At 40.3% G+C, this 21,782-nt stretch overlaps 2 protein-coding genes across 4 annotated transcripts in view; both read right to left on the bottom strand.

Moving 5' to 3' along the window:
• The window catches only part of C11H8orf88 (chromosome 11 C8orf88 homolog), a 30,404-nt gene extending 29,494 nt beyond the window's left edge, over positions 1-910 (bottom strand). For 2 of the 3 annotated variants that reach the window (XM_038347730.1, XM_038347733.1), the window contains exon 1: positions 284-413. The gene's annotated coding sequence lies outside the window, so the exon portion shown is untranslated. Of the gene's footprint in view, positions 1-283; positions 414-686 lie in introns of those variants that run through there. The other variant, XM_038347731.1, reaches the window with a different exon arrangement.
• Positions 911-10,685: 9,775 nt separating this feature from the next.
• The window catches only part of Pip4p2 (phosphatidylinositol-4,5-bisphosphate 4-phosphatase 2), a 52,875-nt gene continuing 41,778 nt past the window's right edge, over positions 10,686-21,782 (bottom strand). Inside the window, exons 5-7 of the mRNA XM_038347995.2 lie at positions 18,004-18,056; positions 12,757-12,847; positions 10,686-11,492 (exon numbers count right to left, since the gene is read on the bottom strand). Of these exons, the coding sequence (XP_038203923.1) occupies positions 11,349-11,492; positions 12,757-12,847; positions 18,004-18,056 (288 nt within the window). The 3' untranslated portion in view covers positions 10,686-11,348. The remainder of the gene's footprint in view (positions 11,493-12,756; positions 12,848-18,003; positions 18,057-21,782) is intronic.

Raw genomic sequence — 21,782 nt, 5'->3', positions numbered from 1 at the left:
CTTCTCTAAAATTCCGGGGGACTGGGAGCCTAGAAAGGGTTGTTAGTTTTGTCTGTTTAAGCATCTTTCGATAAAAAAGAAACAGTTTAACGATTCGCTGAGACAAGCTGCCCAGGCAACAGGTGGGTGGCGAGCAGTCCGGACCTTCTCCCTGGCGGGTCCCAGCGGGCGAGCCGGCGAGCGGGCGAGCGCGGAGCGCCAGGGGTTTCGGTGCCTCCGCTCGCCTTGCCCGCTCGCCCCGCGGTGCCCGCCGCCCACCCGGCGCCGGCCGCCCCTCACCTACCGCCTCAAGACCCGGGAGGGTTTCCGGCGCGGCGTCGCGGCGCTCAGCCCAGACACGGCGGCCACGGCCGAGCGCCCGGCTGCCGTCGGGGAACGGCTCCCGCCGCGCGTCGCCTCGCGGCCTAAGTCGGCGGCGCAGCGCGCGGGGGGCGGGGCGGGGGCGGGGTCCTGGCGGGCGGGGCCCCGGGGCCGGGACCGTTAAACCGGCGGCGCGCGGCGGGGCAGGGCCTGGGGGGCGGCGCGCGGTCGGTGCGCGCAGGGCGAGCGGCGATCCCGGGCGGGTGCTGGCCCCCGACGGGGCGCGGTCTGCGCTGCGTGGAGCCCCAGGGTGGGAGCCAGGTCGCCCCTGTGAGCAAAGCTGTGACCGGCGCTCTGCAGCCGGCACCCAAAGCCTTTTTTCTGACCTGGTAGGTCTTCTGGATTCCAGCCGTTCACCAGGATGGTGGTGGAGAACTGGTGTCCATCCAGCGTGAATACAAATGCTCACCCCTATTCTTTTTCTGTTGTGACCCCAAAAAAGTGGCAAACACTAAAGGGCGGGTCTCTTTGGACTCACAGTTTGAGGGTCATGGTGAAGACGATGTGGCAGGAGCATGAGGTAGCTGCTCCTATTCCGTCTATTGTCAAAAGCAGAGGAGACTTTCGGTGCCCTGCGCTCTTCGCCCCACCCATTCAGTCCTACAAAGTCCAATGCACTTGCTCCTCCTTTTCCACTTCAACCCAGTCTAGAAACTCCCACAAAGCGTGCCGTGGGTTTTGTTGCCTAGACGATTGTAGATCTAATAGAGTTGATAATACTACCCTCAGCAGATTAGTCCTGAAAAGATCAAGATTAGTTCAGGAAACTCTGTTGACTCCAAATCCATTATTTCTCACCTTCGTTTTCATTCTCTTGTGAAATATTTCTCACTGTCGTCTCAGGCTGTCCATAGCCTGTGCTGATGGACACTGTGCGTGCCCGTGCCCTCACAGGACTTGACACAAAGCAACACCTGAGAGGATAGTTAGGTCAGGAGTATAGTAGAGCGATGCCTGAGTTCTACAGTGATACATGATTTACCATTTGAAAAGATAAAATCTGTGACACTTCTGGTTTGGAAATTACTTTTTTTCCTACCTTTTTAAACTTTATTTTTAAAACAAGCTTTTCTCATTTTACATGACAATTCCAGTTCCCTCTCTCCCCACTTCCAGGAACTCTCCCCACTTTTCCCCTACCCCACCCCCCATCCACTTCTAAGAGAGCCTAAGGCTTCCAATGGGGAGTCAAAGTCTAGCACATTGCTTTGAGGCAGGACCAAGGCCCTCTCTACTATATCTAGGCTGAGCAAGGTAGTCCTTCATAGGGAATGGGCTCCAAAAAGCCTGCTCAAATACTAAGTGTAGGGGAAAGGGCCTGCCAAAGAAACCCACCCTGGCTTTGTGACCACGGCCAGCGAAAGAAATATTTTAGCCCCAAACCCACTTTGGCCAGAGAATTAGAGCCAGTAAAAGAAATATGCTCTGGCCCCAAAAGTAGAGCCAAAAAGCTAAAACAGGCCAGTGAAAGAAACACACTTTGGCCCTGAAATCAGCCATCTCTTCCCCTAACCAACTAAACTAAGCTCTTAGACTCCATGAAAAAACTGCCCCTTAGAAGCCCTGTATAAGTCCTATGCCTGTTCTGTTTGCTGCTGTCTTCCACCCTGAGAGAGGCAGTCACTCTTCTGGATTCTTCTCTCCCAATAAATCTCTCTTGAATGAGGTTTGGGTGAAGACCTCCTTTCGCCTGAACAGAATAGAGCCCTGCAGGGTTGTAAACGCCCCCTCTGGGGAAATCTAGCCATGCCGAGTTGTTACAACTTTGCTGGGGAAGCCAGAGATAAAGGATCAGAGCAAAGTGGGGCTGTAACTTTTGCTGGGGAAATCTTCCCCTAGCAGAGCGGAGTTGTTACACTCCTGGCCCCCCAGAGCAGAACTGTAACAACTTCGTTAAGGAACCAAGCAGAGCTGTTACTTTGGAGAAGCGTTTCCCTAGAGCAGGGCTGTAAGCGGCTGTGCTTGCTGCCACCGGTGCTAATTACTGCCTCCCAACTGCCAGAATACTCCACCCAAGCTGTAGCACTCAGTATTCCCTGGCCCCCAACTGCCAGAATACTTTCCCATCTGAACTACAATGCTTATACTAGGGATAAATCCTGGTCCCACTGCCAGTGGCCCCACAGACTGCTCCAGCCACACAACTGTCACCCACATTTATAGGGACTAGTTTGGGCCATGCAAGTTCTGCTGTCAATCCAGAGTCAACAAGCTCCCACTAACTAGCACAGGGAAGGTGTTTTTGTGGGTTTCCTCATCATGGTCTTGACCCCTTTGCTCATAGTATCACTCCTCTGTTTTGGAAACTTAACTATGTAAAGATCTGTTAACATTAGTTTATGCTGTGGATTATTTAACTGTGTAAAGATGTGTTGCTTTTGTTTATGCTGTGGAACATTACTTTAACTGTGTAAAGATGTGTTACTTTTGTTTATGCTGTGGAACATTACTTTAACTGTGTAAAGATGTGTTACTTTTGTTTATGCTGTGGAATATTACTTTAAACTCTGTAAAGATGTGTTACTTTTGTTTATGCTGTGGAACATTACTTTAACTGTGTAAAGATGTGTTACTTACTTTAACTGTGTAAAGATGTGTTACTTTTGTTTATGCTGTGGAATATTTAACTGTATAAAGATGTGTTACTTTTGTTTATGCTGTGGAACATTACTTTAACTGTGTAAAGATGTGTTACTTTAACTGTGTAAAGATGTGTTACTTTTGTTTATGCTGTGGAATATTTAACTGTATAAAGATGTGTTACTTTTGTTTATGCTGTGGAACATTACTTTAACTGTGTAAAGATGTGTTACTTTAACTGTGTAAAGATGTGTTACTTTTGTTTATGCTGTGGAATATTACTTTAAACTCTGTAAAGATGTGTTACTTTTGTTTATGCTGTGGAATATTACTTTAACTGTGTAAAGATGTGTTACTTTTGTTTATGCTGTGGAATATTTAACTGTGTAAAGATGTGTTACTTTTGTTTATGCTGTGGAACATTACTTTAACTGTGTAAAGATGTGTTACTTTTGTTTATGCTGTGGAATATTACTTTAACTGTGTAAAGATGTGTTACTTTTGTTTATGCTCTGGAACATTACTTTAACTGTGTAAAGATGTGTTACTTTTGTTTATGCTGTGGAATATTACTTTAACTGTGTAAAGATGTGTTACTTTTGTTTATGCTGTGGAATATTTAACTGTGTAAAGATGTGTTACTTTTGTTTATGCTGTGGAACATTACTTTAACTGTGTAAAGATGTGTTACTTTTGTTTATGCTGTGGAACATTACTTTAACTGTATAAAGATGTGTTACTTTTGTTTATGCTGTGGAACCTTTAACTGTGTAAAGATGTGTTACTTTTGTTTATGCTGTGGAATATTACTTTAAACTCTGTAAAGATGTGTTACTTTTGTTTATGCTGTGGAATATTACTTTAACTGTGTAAAGATGTGTTACTTACTTTAACTGTGTAAAGATGTGTTACTTTTGTTTATGCTGTGGAATATTACTTTAAACTCTGTAAAGATGTGTTACTTTTGTTTATGCTGTGGAATATTACTTTAACTGTGTAAAGATGTGTTACTTTTGTTTATGCTGTGGAATATTACTTTAACTGTGTAAAGATGTGTTACTTTTGTTTATGCTGTGGAACATTACTTTAACTGTATAAAGATGTGTTACTTTTGTTTATGCTGTGGAATATTTAACTGTGAAAAGGTGTGTTGTACTTGTTTATGCTGTGGTCTATTTAAACATATGCTACATCTTTATGCTGCATTTGTTTGACAGCATAAGTTTTGTTTATACTGCATTTGTTTAATTTTGAAAATATGTATTGCTGTTTTACCTTGCCTGCCTAAGACACCAGACTGGTCTAATAAAGAGCTGAATGGCCACTGGCTAGGCAGAGAAAGGATAGGCAGGGCCTGCAGGCAGAGAGAATAAGTAGGAGAAATCTAGGCTCAAGGGAACAAGACGAAGAAGGGAACAAGGGAGAAATGAAGATGCCTGGGGCCAGCTAGGTAGCTGCCAGACAGACAGATTAGAGACAGCAGGAAAGTAAGACATAAAGAAAGAAAGGTAAAAAAGTCCTAAGGAAAAACATAAATAAGGAGAAACCGGTTAAAATAAGAGGTGACAAGAAATGAGAGGGAAGATAAGGCTAAGATTTTATAATTCCAAGTCTCCCTATCATGATTTGGGAGCTGGTTGATGGCCCAAAAAGAAAAAATCTGGTACACACTTGTATGTAGAACCAATGCATCGCTAGTTATCTTGGTGTAGGAACACTCTTTACCAGCCACTGACATAACTCACTTGATATCAAAGGTCAAAGTTCAGGTCAGGTGATGGATTTACTATGATAAAAGTGTGGCTGGTGACAGCACACAAGCTGTGGGCAGTGCAGTCAGAAAATCCTCCAAGCCCCATGTAGAAAACTGGGTTGGCAACTTTCAGCATCTATTCAAAATAAGTTTTCATAAAAACAGTGAACAATGTATAACTTTATATGCATTTTACAATAAAACTATTTTAATTATACTACATAAAATCCATAGAAATTATTATGACAAAAATGTTAATTTGAAACCATTTTCATGTAAAACTAAGATCAGTAATTTATGGAAAGATTAATTTTTAAATGCTTCTAAAAGACTCCTGAATTTTTCATAATTAATAAAAATGAGCCATGCAATGCTGTTGACCCTTAAAAAATCCTTATTGCTGTAGCACGAGAGACAAACATCTATAGTCTAACATTCAAATATCCACCATGAAACCTCGGCAATAAACTGATGGCTCCGACGAAATGAGCAAAGTTCAGTTTCGTCCCGAATTTGAATGAGCCAGGCATGGAGTCACAGACCAATAACCTGAACAGGTAGGAGGCTGGAGCAAGATGACCCTGAGTTTGAGCCCAAACAGAAACCATAGAATTGCATTGCCCTGAAATCTCAGAGCTCAAAAAACTCATGACAGGTTTCACCAAATATAGCAGTAGTAAAAATTAAATTACAGTAAACAGCTGTAGACCTGAAATGAAATTTCAATAATTTAAAAAAATGTTTGCAAGAGCTATCAAATTTTGTTCATATTAAAATGTTACCAGAATATTGTTGCAAATGATAAATATGCATACATATGATAAAGGGTAAAGCATTGTGGGAGTTAATTAAAATTATTCTGAATTTTTTTCTAGTATCGTCTATCCTTTAACTAAGAAGCTATTTAGAATCAATCGTCGCTGGGAGATGGAAATAAGAATATGAACGTACATGGGCAGAGAGTTGAGAGGACTTGGGAGAGGAAAGAGTTTGATCAAAATATATAGTACTAAAAGTTTTAAGTGCAAAAATTAATTTTTAAAAATATGTAAAAGGTATTACCCAGACTATTCCAGAAATCATTTAAGATGTTTAAATTGTATATTCTGGGTAATTTGATGAATTCTTGCACTGCTGAATCATTCCTTTGTCCATTGTATTTATTTAGTATATATTAGATGCCCTTTAATTATTTCATAGCTATCTCAGTTGTCAGATTGAGGAGATTTAGCTGCCTTTTTTATTCAAATAAGTATTATTTTACCAATAATGTTCCAAAAACCCAGATCCAGTGATTCTGGAATTTTTATAACAGCATGTCCTTCCATTCTGTTTTATAAATAGTTGTCACTAGTAATCTCTTGCTGTGTAGTTACTGTCTTAGGTATGTATTCATAAGAAAGGCACAGTGTTTACATAAGTGTTCAATGCTATCCACAGTTTCAAGCGTCCACAGGGATTCTAGGGTAGACCCTCCACAAGTATGGGGTGTTATTATATCCGTGTATTAAATGCTTGACTCCATCAGCTTAGGTGAAAGGTTTTGATGGCTGATGGATATTCAGTGCTAGGAATTAAGAATACAAACCGAGTGGGTGGGGGCTTGGATTGTTAAGGCACATTCAACAAGAAGAGAGATGGCAGCCATTAGTAAGAGTGTCCATGGACCAACACAGTAAAGTGTGGTAGATGTACCAGAAGTGGAATCAAAGTAGTACAAAGAAAGACACTGCTGAAGGGTCAGAGGAATAAAAGGCCCAGGGAAGGGCTCATAGGGCCAATAAGGCCTAAGGAGACTTTTCAAGCAAAAAGTGTTTTCTACATTAGAAAGCTATACTTGCAATAACAAGACAAACACAAAGGGATATATACCATTTAATGGTTATATGGTATATTATAATAGATTATTACATATTAATGATATATATTTAATGATTATATATATGTTACTTACACACACACATATATAAATGAAACAGGAATCAATACAAATAACAGCAAATCCATCCTACAGAAGCATAAAATCATAGTGATTGCTTCAGGAATTCTCCACACATGTGCTGTTACAAGGCCTAAGTCTGAAAAGTCTCTGGATTGCTCAAACGCCCAATACCTTACGCCAAAGACATATGGAAATATCAGACATCCTAAGGTTTGAAGAAAATTTTATTGATACACTAGGAAACCTTGAATAGTTTTAAGACTTTTTAAAATGTGTGCACGTGTGTGTTAACTAGCACATGCATGCTCACAGAGGCATGTGGGTGTCCTCAGAAGGCAGAAAAGGGTGCTGGAGTCCTTCTAGCTGTAACCACAGGTGCTTATGGCTAGCAATCATGAGTGCTGGAAAATGAACACCAGGCCATTAAGAGTTAATGCTGGTCAGGCGTGGTAGTGCACACCTTTAATCCCAGCACTCTGGGAGGCAGAGGCAGGTGGAGATCTGAGTTCAATGCCAGCCTGGCCGAGAGTGAGTTCCAGGAGAGCCAGGAATGTTACACAGAGAAACCCTGTCACAAAAACACAAAAGAATTAACGCTCCTAACCAGCAAGCATTCCTTCCAATTTCTTTCTATAATTTAAATCCAAACACACAAATAGCAATAGACCTCTAGGAAGTGCTCAAAACCTCAACATACCGGATTCTGTTAGAAAGCTACCCAGCAAACCTTGACAAATCAAGGCTCCAGGAGATGAAACCCCTGACCTGCAGGGGGCGAGCTGCCGGACCTTCATGGTCTTCAGATGCTTATGACACACACATTACAGAGAGGCAGCCTTCAAGAGTAGACTTGGTTTTGTTTTGTTCACATTCACATTTAGCAAACCATAAAGGATAAAATGTAAATTGAAAACATTTTACAGACTCATTTTTAAGCATTTTGTACTATTCTATAACCATTTTAGTTAGCATTACAAGAATAAAACTTAGTTATATTATTTAAGGCTCAATCCACACCAGTTTTCTCAGTTTCTACTCAGTCTTTCCCTTATTTATGTTAGTTATTAAAATGAAAATATATTATAAATTAAATAACTTTAAATTGATGTTGGATATTTCTAATTCATAGATTTTTAATTATTCTGGAATAGCTACTTCCATTAAACACGCCTATTAATTGTGATAAAAAGGATGACACAATCTAAATGTCTTTTGCTGCAAAGGGAAGCACAGTAAAATCTTATACAGTAACTGGGTGGTGGGGGCGCATGCCTTTAATGCCAGTACTCGGGATGAGGCAGGCAGATGTCTGTGTTTGAGGCCAGCCTGGTCTAACGAGTGAGATCCACAGCTAAGGCTATGCAGAGAAACCATGTCCTGAAACCCACCGACCCCACTAAAAAAGAAATCTACAGTAGAAAACAGGTGTGCTTTGAAAGCAGCCCGACCGATTCCAGCTGGGATTATCACTTAGCTGCCTTCAACAACTCAACTCCTTCAGAGTCATGGGTATGGTAGGCATTTAATGTATGTATACATACAAGTACATACACACATGCGTATGTAACACTCAACACAAGGGCTTTCTTCATTGCTTCTTACACATATAGCTATGTGCATGCCAGAGCTTACATACAGTAACTGAAAATGTCGACCTTTTTAGAGTAATTATGTGGACTATGATTATGAAAATGGCCATAGCATTTCATGATGGTTTAGGCAGTCAAGAACAGCCATGCCAAAACTAAGGTTATTATATTAGTTACTCAAATGCAATTAGAAGTATTTATTTATTTATCAGGAAATTGGGAGGGATTCAAACTGGTGTACAGTATTTTAAACAGAGTAATCTGGAAACATATCAGAACTACCTAGCAATGATTCTTTTGAATGTAGACTGTCTCTGAAGGACTCTGGAAGAACATGCCCCTGTTCTGTGTAAAACAGAAGCTCAGCCCCTTCCTTGGCGCCTGTAAACACACAGCATGTTCTATGACAGTAGCACAGCACCTGCCCGAGTCGTTGTTAGATCCCTTTGTTCCAAAATAGCAGGGACAGTCACAAACTATGGTCAGAAATACCCAATCAGGGCTGGTAAGACGGCTCAGTGGGTAGAAACGCTTGCTACACAAACCAGATCACCCGACCCGATCCACAGAATAATGAAGGCAAGAATCGACTCCCAAAAGTTGTTTCCTGACACTCTGGCACATGAACTAACACACATACACACACACACAACAATGATAAAACACTTTGTAAGAGAAAGTATCTAATCATAGGCTCATTCTCCCCTTTGAAACACAAGTGGAATTTTTAGCACTTTGGGCACCAGGAGACGAAAAATTAAAAAAAAAAAAGAAATGACATTTTAAAAAGATGTTAATGTTTAATATTTTTCTTCCTTTTTGTCCCCAGCAGGTTGTCATAATGAAGCTCTGGCTGGCTAGATTTGCTCTGTAGACCAGGTTGGCAGGCAACTCATAGAGATCCACCTACCTCTGCTTCCCGAGTGCTGGGAATAAAGGTGTGCACCACCATGCTTGGCTTTATTTCTCCTCTTATAAACTGCTTCTTCCTGGCTTTAGATCCTTTCCATATTTCAGAAATTGATTCAACCATTTTGAAAATATCTTCACCAAATTGTCTTTTGCTTTTATTTGTAAATTTAATTTTTTTTCTATGTTAGCTCTTGAAGTATCTCTCCTGGCTTTCATCACTTACTATACTAATCTTTTACATGTTTTCCTTCTAGGTAGTATTTTTTTTCTTTAGCCTAACATTATAATGTTTACATAACTATTGTAGCTCAGAATACTAAGTACTGACCCAAGTACACATGAGGACTAAGAATAACCCGGTCACTTAGAATACTAAGTACTGACCCAAGTACACATGAGGACTAAGAATAACCCGGTCACTTATCTCTCACCCACATCCATTCTTTCATTTAGACAGAGAACACGTGCACCAGGAACAGAATCTACATGGAGGTGAACATGTGAACAAACCGTCACGCATCTCCCAGAGTTGTATTTCAGAAGGATCTTGTCAAATAGCATATAACGCAATGTGAGAGCTCCCACCAACGGGGACAATCACCACCCAGTGCTACCACAAAACTGCCACCAAGGCAAGCCGAAGGAGATTATTTTATACTGAACATCAAGGGTGCTACCAACACCATGGCATGCAAAATGAGTCTTGGAAAACACAGTTATGAAAATAGCACAGACCAATAAAAGAATATTATAAAAGTTACTCTTCTTTAATATGAGTATTTCAGAGCAAGATCTCAAAGTAAATTTTAGAAATTAAATCTTATTTTTTAAGATGAAGTAGAACAAGGTCACTCTTGAATAATCATCTTTATTAGTGTATTTTCAAAGATACATATAATCCTGAGCTACTGCATTTATACATTTATCATTTTCTCTTTGAGGTTTACATGTATTTCACTTCAAACTTCGCGGTAAGTGCATTTTTATATTAATCAGGAACGTAAATAACTTAAAATATTAGTTGTGTCCCTCAGAATCACCTACTAATTTACTCAGGTCACTCAATTGTCTGATCAACAATTTGAAAGAGTTTAAGCCATTAACTCTCAAGTACTTCAAGGCTGCAGACGTGGGCAGTGCACGAGCTGACTCCACAGACCCCGGGCGAAGTCTTAGAAAGCCGTGAAGCTCGTTACCTCTGATCCATTTCCTGGAGTAAGCTGACTCATTCTTTATCTGGTCAGCTGAGAGACAGTAAGAGAATCTTTAACTTTAGTGTTTCAGCTAAGGCAAAATGCCAAAGGTTCTCTGCACAGGGAAACGTGCACACAGGGATCTCACAAAGAAAAGTTTGCCATGATCTAAGGAGAGGGAATGCAGCCCAGTGTAAATGTATCTGTGATGAGATGATGAAGCCTTACAAAGCATGTTTTCCACAATACCTCCTCCAGTCTACAAAGGAATACATCCAGCAGACTAACACTAAGTTCCATAAACCAGATTTTTGTAAATGCTAAATAAAAAGACAAAAATGAAAGGCAAAAGGTTCTGTAATCTTAGAGAAAAGACATTTATCCAACATATCCAACTGTGGACAAACATGTTCATCCTAAGTATTTTAATTTACTACCAAAATATTGTATCTTTCTACAAACAACAAAAAACAAGCATATAATATCTAGAAATGTTTCTCTGACAAGAATGTCAAGTTTTTGAAAGTACACTCAATTTTTTTTTCCTGAATAAGGTAACTATAATCTTAGGTTAAAATTACAGTAAGCAGTTCAAGCAAAAATGCATATTGCTTAGATTTTTAAAGCAAGCAATCCTGTTGAAAATGTAAGTACAAATGTGAACCTATTGTAGAAACATTTATAAACACTTCTTGGGAATAGTCACAGATCAGCGAGTAGTGATATTACTGGTTTAAACATAATAAAAGACTGGTGTTAGATGTAACATGTGATGACAGACACAGAAATACCTCTAAATGATTTAAAAGAACAAAGACGCACTTTATTTTTCCAAGTCTGATAACCTAGCAGCAAAATGAACTTGCATATACTGTACTGTAGTGAGCATCTGTTCAGAAAAGACTCAAAGTCTTGAAACTATTATATAAAGCAGGATGGAATCCACGAGGATAAATGATTTGAAGAGCTTATCAAGAACTACTGGACACTCTCACCTGCGTCAAAGATTTGGGGTTGATTTAAGCAAAACTGTGTTCTGGATAACTGACTCTTATTGCACCCCAGTAACAAGCTCGGATAAGGCAAATCAAACCTAAGAGATAAGCAACTGCCCAAGACACGTAGGTTGCATGAAATCGCCTTGAAAAGTCTTGTGTGCCAACCTGAAACAAAACACAAAAACAAGAGATTAGAAACTTTAAGGAAATGTCTTCTGGGAAAACTTTGGTTGGCCCTCCCTGTTTGGGATTATATGAAACACATCCGCAAACTGAAGCCAATTAGGCTTTCTAAGATTACACGTAGCTCTTGACTAATTAACACTCAACAATGCTACTTGCATTAACTACACATTTTATGAAGTAAATAGAAAAGCACACTGCCCAACATAGTGGTGAGAACCTGTGCATCCTAGGGCGCAGTACCAGAAGAGGGTAAAAAGTAACAATGAAGAAGAAAATTCACATTGTTATCTCTTACTTAATGGCAGAGTAAACTTTGCTAATAAGATGGGACCAGGTGTACTGACCAAAGACTAGATCTACTCCCTGCTCCCTTCTCCTGGTGTGATCCCCATGCCAACCATTCAACTTCAGTCTCTCTGAAATCAACACATCCTCATAGCAAAAATAAATCTCTGCTTGGCATAGATAAAGAGATTGATTTTCCAAATCTCTGTAAATGAGCAAGTGTTGATTTGGATATAAGATACTCCGTGATGATACAAAGTTGGTTCTGCCCACTCAACAAAAGTAAAAATGGCTTTTGACAAGCAAATAATGAATTTCTCAATGCTAAAGACTTTCAGAGTGGCACAAACATAGCCTTTTCCTGGGTAGGCAGACTCCATCAGAAACAATGAAATCTTGACTTTATGTAATTAATATATTGCCATGAAATCTTTTTCAATGGGCTGGAGAAATGGCTCAGAGGTTAGGAGCACTGCTCATCCAGAGGATCTAGATTAGACTTCCAGTTCCCACACCAGGGCTCATAACCATTTGTAACCCCAGTTCCAAGTTCTCTGTAACCTCCTTCTGGCCTCCATGGTCATCAGCCATTCAAGTAGTGCACAGACATGCATGCAGACAAAACACCTGTGCACATAAAATAAAATTTAAAAGTTTTTTAAAAAGATCTTTAAAAAATTAACTACTTAAAAAAATACATATCCAAGGATAGGACATCTGATTGACCAGAGTCCTTCAGGATCTCTGGAACCTGTCAGGCTGAGTGGTCACCCTCTTGGAGATCTCTGATAACTGTCCCAAATCTCATAGCACACTGAAGTTAATAAAGATGCAGAAAAAACATCTAATAGTGGTGTTCCCTGGGTTTGGGATTACAGGAAACAAGAGGATCATGAGCTCAAAGGCCACCCTCTGCTACGTGAGACCCTTCAAAGAAACAAACAAAGGCAGTACTCACCGTTAATCCAACTCCAATGAAAATACATATCATTCCAATGGTGATATAGGCACAGCAGCGTCTCCGGGGAAGTGCACTACCAACCGAAGAGCTGTAAGGAGCAGAGCAGAGGGACACATTAATATTTATGTCAAGACTTTTGGTCACATCTTCATGCCTTGTTATGCCAGGCTTGACTAACGTACTGGCTTCATTTGTTTCTTCACAATGATAGACTGTATGCATAAAATGACTTTTTTTTTTCAACAAATGACAAAGGTAAATGGTGCCCTGCTCACTGACAATATACATTTATAAATAAATAAATAACAACAACAAATCACTATGGTCCCTGATCATCCTTCAGATAATGTCCATATCCAAAGGTTGTATCCGGAACAGAAATACTAGATTAAAAGCAGCCTTTGGCTTGCTTATGGTTTATGTTTTGTGTGAAAAAATTTGGAAAACGGAGAAATGAATGAAAAAAAGAAAGCACGCGTGATTCTACTGCCCTAAAAGTCTCCCAGGGTCCTCGCTTACTCTCTTCCTGTCAGTCTTTACTCTGACCCAAAGGCAGCATGGATATTTCCCTGTTATCAAGCATTCTCAAAATGGAGCTCTATGATGTAATCAACAGACTCAACCACCTCCCCTCATTCACACTTGAGGGCTTTCATTGTTACAAACACTGGCAACTGGGGCTGGAGAGATGGCTCAGAGGTTAAGAGCATTGCCTGCTCTTCCAAAGGTCCTGAGTTCAATTCCCAGCAACCACATGGTGGCTCACAACCATCTGTAATGGGGTCTGGTGCCCTCTTCTGGCCTGCAGGCATATACACAGACAGAATATTGTATACATAATAAATAAATAAATATTTTTAAAAAAAAAAAAACAAACACTGGCAACTAAGTGTCACTTAAAGCACTGTGCTTATTTCTCATCTTTGTCTTAAGCTTTTTAGAATTAGAAGTATGACACTGTAGGGATTAAAGTGTTAAGGTCGAAAACCTACAGGAAATTCATCAGAGTATATACTGCGACTGGTTTCTCAAGTGAATCCCAAAATCCGATATTTACTTCTCTCCACTTCCAATTTTGGTAATTTTCAAAAATGATGCAAGTCTGGCGGAGAGCAAGAAACCCAAACCCAGTGGGCCCTGTTTGCTAATATGTGCATATTTATTACACATACCATATGCAAGGCACCGTTAGTGAGATGACAGAAAGAGGTGTCTGTCACCTTGGCATGGCCAGTATCGGAGACCATGTGTAATCTTTTAATGACTGTCTACTGAATGAGTGCAAGAGAGGAAGAGGCCACTTATTAGACATAATATATAAACATGCTACCCTAAAGAGGTTAATTCTGCATAATAATGTCCTTCAGTGCCCAAATCATCCCATGAGTTAATAAATTTTGCTGCAAATATAGGTATCATCGATTTTCCTGAACTAAACATTAACAAACATTCCAGTGTGTTGGGGACAACAATAGACACTGCATTGTGCCATTGTGCAGACGGCTGTCTCAATCTATAGGACATGTATAGTCTAATGCCTTAATGCTTTGTTTTGCTTCTGTTTCTTGGTTTTAACTCTTATATAACCTGTTAGTAGGTGTCCTGCTTTAGAGCTCACAGCTGGTTCTTGTTTCTCATTACCACCTGTATAGCAATCTGGTGGTTTCTGACTTACCATTCATGAGAAACCAAGCAATGTTCTTTATAAGTTCAGAAGAGGCAATGGGGGAAGAATGGAAGTGCTATGGTCTGAACATTGCTTCTTCCCTCTGAAACTCACGTTGGAGTACAATCTTCATGGTGAAGTCTTAAGAGGATGGGGATTTAACTGGAAGAGTGTAGAGATGTATGGCTGTTGCCAGGTAATTCAGACTAGATATGGTCACCAGGGCAATACCCTACAAGTGAATCTTACGCAGGCAGAAAGACCAGAGAGTGAAAGATGTGTATACATTCCTCGTCACTAGCCATGTAAAACTCTGTACCACCTCAAAATCCAGTCAGCAAGAAGGCCACTACCACATACAGGCCCCTGGATCATAGGAGCTGTGATAAGCGTTATTTAATTTTTTACAATGCTGAAGTCTTTAATATTTCATTACTGCAATACAAATGAACCAATACAAAGAGGTTTGAAGGCAGGTGAGATGTAAATAGGTAGAAGGCCGGGCCATTCTGGTTTATAATAGAAGTGTGGTCAAGAATGAGAGAAAAACAATACTCTAGCCATTCTCCCACAGGAAGTTTGCACAAGCAAACAAGAGAAGCAAAAGAGATTTCAGTTAGTTTGTGGGGTTTACTGGGTGTTTCAGAGGCAACCAGGAGTGAGGACGTGAAGCAGACAGACCATCCCATGGCTCACACTTGAGAATACAGGAAAGAATCAAGGAACTGTAGAGGATGCTTGTAGAAGTAAAGAATGTGTTGTTGTAACACATGGGGTTGTTCGTAGGTACAGGAGAAAACAATGAAAGCTCTCGAAAGTAGGTAGAGACTTAAATCTAGGGACCTTATAAAGTTTCCTGCAAACTTAGTAACTTTAGTGGTTCCCACCTTCTGCCTACCAAGCTACTGGGCATCCCGTAAGACGTTTGTCTTTGAAGTTCCCAGTAACACCGGAGTGCTGGCTGAAGTAAGAGGGCTAACTTAGAAAATCAAAAGGGCGGCAGCCAAGAAGAAGAGTCCATAATAACTGGAAACAGTAGAAAGGTATTCACAAGGAGTTCCTGGTGATGTCGAATTGACATCAAATGAGAATTTAGATGAAAAGCCTTAGTCATAGATCCACTATAGCATCTCAGTTGGGGACTACAGCCCCAACTGTACTTTCAGAATGCTAGAACGGGACATCCGGGTGGCAGCCACCATCCGCAAGGAAAGGAAAACACATCTTCAGCTGCAACAGCCCCTACTTCTGCATGAACAAGGAAATGGAATAGGGGAATACATTTCCTTGACTGGGGAGCCACAGGTAAAGCTGTCCTCAGATGCTTGTGAGATTAACACACGGCAAACTAGTGTTGTAGTAATGATGTTGTAACTCCTATAAACAAAAAGGAATTCTAGGATAGTTACGTTTGAAGAAATAAAATGCTGTCTCAGCCTCCTATTCTAAGAGACCCGTCATACCACTAGGAAGAAAAACGTGCCAAAAGAACTCTGGAAGGCAGCTATGGGTGCTCATATGATGACAGCTTCTGCCCACAAGCAACAAACGCCCTGACTCTCCCATGCTGAGCATACGATTCCAGTTCTAGAGACCATCTTCTTAGAATTATGGTTAAGCTGCTTCCGTCCACATGAACTTCTATGCACACCATTCCCTAAGGTATTGATACAAACGCTTCTTCATATCAATATAGCCTTATGGTCAGAAATTTGACATTCTTACCAGCAAAAATAGTGCCATTGTTCTAAAGTAGTTAAACAAGTTCCTTAAGCACAACCCTTAACCCCTCGCAGTGGTTTCTAACTTGTAAAACTATCCCAACAATCCCTGCATTTTCAGGTTGCTGCAAAAGCTCTGGCTAACGTGAACCGGGGTCTACAAGACCACTCTTAGCTGTGCTCAGAGTATCTAGCCCTCTGCTTCTTATTTTCTGTGATTTTTAAAACTACTTGATGTCCTTGGCAAAAATATTTCCCACATAATTTCGTGTATATTGTGATACATGCATAGACATGTATCGATAGCATGCATATTCATGTTTCATGAGTTGTGGCCTCCCCAAAATGATTTTTTTCCATAAATATATTTGGGGTAGTCAACTTTTTTTCTCCATGCATGGACTCCCACCAGATTCAATAAAACTAAGGGCTTAGGTGAATTATTTCATGAATTTTAAGTATCTCTTCTTTTAAAGTTAAAAATGAATGATAAAGAAAATTATGCCGGGATTATATTGAATTGAAATCACTTAGCAGCAAGGAAGGGAGACATTTCATTATGTATTCTCAATTTTACAGATACTTTTTAATTATTTTCTCGGGAAACCATTCATGGGATTCTTCTATTTTCAGAATAGATGGAGTTAATTAGATCATACTAAAGGTCATATAAAATATGGACCCATATTTTCTGTCTTAAAAATCAAATTGTTAAAACATTCCAGTCCAGTTGACTTTGCTTACATTACAATTCACACATGTAAGTGGATGATCATTTTTAATTAAATTTTCACTGTCAAAGTTAATGTTGAGCAGAAAGGCTAACACATCAACCTAAGACTACTCTAATTAAAAAGCCCTTCTCACGAGATTGGTCCTCAGCTGCTATCTGTACACTCTGGTTTTTAAAACGTTCTTAGTATTCCATAAGTACTAAGAGTATACTTAGAGGGTATAAATTCTCTCTGTAAGTGATACAGGTTACACCAAATACGAACTCTCCTGTTGGGTACCTGGAATGTGGGTATGTGCTGGCAATAGGTACCTATGATCCCCGGGACACCAAGTCCCAAGTGAGTGCCCTTGGCAGACACACATTGCAGATGCACTAACAATTCTTTCACAGACGACTCCACTGGGAAAGACCTCTTTGAAGATTTGCTCCACATCTTCAACGTCTGCTCCCATTTGTCTTTCCCCTTTGCTGAGTATTTAATATTCTTCAGCTAGAATATATTCTTATCTGTAGTATGACTGATTCCTAATATGCTCCTCGGGACAGAATCTTGGTCCTCAGAATCCCCAACACGTAAGCCATAAAATATTTTTTTAATCAAAATATCTTTGTGGTTTCCCATGGTCATATTGCTTTTTACCCTTTCCCTAGGCAAACCAGTTAAAAACATAAATAAACAGACTTTATAGTTAAAACAGACAGTTACATAAACATTGTCACAGTAATAATCTCATTAGGAAGGGAGTGGAAAAACTAACCATTAACTAATTACAGACTCACGAACAATAGGTTTTTCTCCTTGATTACAATATTTCTACAAACTGTATTGCAAGAGATTATAACCTCTATAACACCGGAAAATTCTCCAGGTAACTGACAATCTATTAATTTTACTCTTCTAGAAATGGATTTCCCTTTAAAGAACAACAATCAAGCCCAATGATTTTAATTTAGAAATCGACTATATTAGCCTAAGGATGACTTGGCTTTGTCTTGAAAATGACAAATATATTAAGCATTTTCACTCACTTCATAGCACATATTAAAATTCAAATCTACTTAAGTGAGAATTCCAAACTCTGTAGATTTCTCCATGGTATTTCCAGCAGTAGAGAACTTACATTTTTTTGCAGTGTGGACATTTTGCCAGAGTGTTGAACCTCAGTTCCATCCACTGTAAAATAAATAAAGAGAGGGATTTGAAAAGGAAAACAACTAGAAACCAGCCATTCTGAGAGAATGCTTATTTTAGTCTAAATGTCACCAGGGATCACGACAGCAGCCGTCAGTTGCTTTCTCGGGGTTCCATGGTTTTCACCTCGAGCTGTTTTCCCATCCCTTGAGAACGCATTTTGGGGTCCCAGTCGGAACCGTTTCCCATGACTCTCTCAAGGCTCTGACGCCAGCTAGATCTGCCTCACAAGGAAAACAGAAGTTAATCCTGTACTCCGCAGTTCACGAATGAAGTCTACTGGGTACCTTCAAGCTTTATTTTTCTTTAAGCTCAGAGGACCAACTTGTAAATACTTCAATATTTTGATTGATAACTTCCTTCACCTTTTTTTTTTTTTTTTTTTTTTCTGGCGTGAGAGACCACAGCATACATAATAAACTAACCAAAGGAGACCCTAACAGAAATGAAGCCAGGAAACTATCCTGCTCCCTCACTGTGTGTAAAGTGTGACAAAACAACATTAATCCATGGGACAATTTTCTCCTCCATCTACCGGTAAATCGGGTAAGAGAATGCATAACTTTTCTCATAAAACCATCATTCAGACCCTCAAAATAGCAGACAGATCTTAGGACAAAGTCTTTCAAGGAAAGTTTCTGTAAATTTAATCTAAAACATTTACTTTACTGCATCAAAGAGTTCTCAGATGGTTTCTCAAGGGGTGTGGCTTTGCTCTGGCTTTCTGTGAATGCTGAATAGGCGTGGGGCCCAGGGTTCTCTGTGATATCCCAACAAAGTCTTCTAGTGGATCATCTTGCTTTAAGTAAGATGACAGTATATTTCTTTCATGGTTTTACATAAATATGTCACTAATTTGTCTCAAAACAAGTTTCCCATATCAAAAATTAATTTTTGTTTAGGATTCTAGGCATCCAATTTCTAATTGTTGTGAGTTTTCAATAACTTATGCAAATTCCAATGTTTTCCAGAGAACAAAAGGTAATTTTAACAAAGTATCTTATGAGTTTTCCTTTCTACATTTTCTCTCATCCCTAGGTTTAAGAAATGAGTGTGTGGATTTCCTGTGCTGTGTTTCTTTCATTTTAACTCAAACTTCATGAAGCCCTGCAAACCTAAGAGAACCTTCACATGCTCATCCCTCACCGTAGGGCACACAGCCCCGAGGGAAATAAACTCTGAACGATGCCACAAGAACATTCAAGATTTTCGGAGAGACTATTTTCAACGTCTGAGAACGTCAACCAAACATGTCATTTTCAAGCAGCAACCAACTTCCTCTCGCTTCTTACACTTTGTCACATGTTAGTTTATTTCCATTACTCTTATCTGTAAAAGATTCTTGAATTAATGCGCCGAACAGACATTTACACAGATTTACACAGAAGCCAGAACAGAACACAATATTAAGTGTTCTTTTGTATTTTCATAGCAAAGTTAGATGAGTTGCTGAACTTGCAATATCATTTCAGATGCCATTTATAAACAGCTTTTCATAAGTGATTTCTATAAATGAAACAAGACATCAGCCTGAGACGGCAATTTAAAAACCCTCAGTCAAGGGTAGCGCCGAGCCCAGGACTTGAGGTTGACACGTTGCAGAATATGAATTGTAGGTGACGAGTCAAAGAGATCATTTATCTCCACATCATTATTTTAAAGTGTCCATTTCAGTGCAGATTAACCTTGGCAAATTCATCTATAACCAATGCCTGAGACTTGCTGAGACCGTAAACTGTCCGGGCAACAGCCTGACATGAGAGGTGGTGGTGTCTCTGAGTACAGTCTCTCAGATGCAGCAAATTCAAACAAGAAAAGACTTCAGAGCTGGGGTTGATTTTGTGTTAATTTTTTTTTTTTGCAAAAATTTGACTTTCTGCAATCTTACTACCTAAAATGTTGTGTTTGTATTCTTCAAATGGCTAAACCTTGAAGTCCTGAGAGAAAACAAACAAACAAACAAGCAAACTTTTGTTCCGGTATCTTGGTCACTTCTTCCCTAGTTAGGGTAAGACACCTGCAAGAGACCCCAGAATCTAAAAACTAGCATGTCTACCTCCTTCATGAATGCCTAGCCCTGCTCTGACCTGACTCCTCAGTGCTCCTAGGTGGAGAAGAGAACATTCCTGATGACGAACAGTGTTTGTGCAACGGTAAGAAGCAAAGTCTGGTGTGCCTGCCAACCATCACGGCTTCCTATAGGTGCGGCGCCTGCTGCAGCTAAGCCATCATGGGTACCATTCATGAGCTGAGAAAACACAGCACAGAAGCCAGAAGACAAGTACCTACAAGGGCTCCTTTAAGCCATGCATCTGCATTTCTCCTCATCTCAGCTTGTTTGATGCTACCTCTTCATTAATTAAAACAAGATGTATGGTAACTGGACCATGATCAAGCAATGCCTTACTCAAAGCTCATCTTCAGTTCCCCGAATTCCCTACCACTGAGTTCTCTTGCTAGAATTCATGACTACATCTTTAGAAAAGCTACAGCTTGGCACCTATGCCCACATGGTTCAGCCCTTACTATCATCCTATCTACATGGTGCTGGGCGTCTTTGTATAGTGCCCGGCATTTGCCAGAGGTGGATGAGAAGGGGCATGTGGTAGACTTTGACTCCAAGTTTGATGTCATCAAATTGTCAGGAGAAAACACTATAGCAAATTGATATATCTGTGATCAAAGTCCTGCAACCTCAATCACACTACTCTGTGAGGGTTCTCAAATGCTGCTCCCGTGAGAGTTTGAGATCATCAATTTGGTGGAAGAGGTTCGCTGTCTGGCGAGGGAACTGTTCAAGAGAACTATCTGTCTAACATCCTGCCAGCACAGGCATGCCCAGAGAGAGAGATGCTCTACTCCCTGCCTGATGGAAGCTGAGGGAATTATGAAACTGCGTATGCTCCCAAGCAGGAGCCCCCAGTCCACAATCTAGAAGCTATGGCACTAACTCTATATTCAAGTGAAGAAAATCTGACCCTGTCTGAAAGTAACCAACTTGACCCACTTCAGAGAAGTGTGAACCTCTGTGTGTGACTCAGCACATATGGTGAGCCGTGTCTCTGATCCACTGTGTATGACTCAGCACACATGGTGAACCGTGTCTCTGATCCACTGCGTGTGACTCAGCACATAAGGTTAGCCATGTCTCTGATCCACTGTGTATGACTCAGCACTCAAGGGGAGCTGTATCTTTGATCCACTGTGTGTGACTGAGCATGTGTGGAGAGCCGTGTCTCTGATCCACTGCATGTGACTTAGCACACATGGGGAGCTGTGTCTCTGATCCACTGTGTGTGACTTAGCATGCATGGAGAGCTGTGTCTCTGATCCACTGTGTGTGACGCAGCATGTGGGGGAGCTGTATCTACTGTGTGTGACTCAGCACATGTGTGAGCTGTGCCCACTGTATGTAACTCAACACGTATATGAGCTGTGCCCACTGTGTGTGATCACCACGTGTGTGAGCTGTGCCCACTATATGTGATCAGCATGTGTGGGGAGCTGCGCAGTTTTGTAGAGAACACTAGTCTCAATCAGGATGAACGTGTCTTTCATCAGTGAGTGTGTACCTGTCTGCAGTAGACGCCATGTTAACCTCTACTGCACATAAGAAACATCTTCATATTCCTGGTCGACTGGTTTAACCCTGCTTATTCACTTTATTCTTCTAGGAAATTGTTTTCTCAAGATGCTCCTCAAAATAAT

Source organism: Arvicola amphibius, chromosome 11 (assembly GCF_903992535.2).
Source record: "Arvicola amphibius chromosome 11, mArvAmp1.2, whole genome shotgun sequence".
NCBI lineage: Eukaryota > Metazoa > Chordata > Mammalia > Rodentia > Cricetidae > Arvicola > Arvicola amphibius.
The sequence above is the reverse complement of the archived record's forward strand: the minus strand, read 5'-3'. Positions and strand labels throughout refer to the sequence as shown.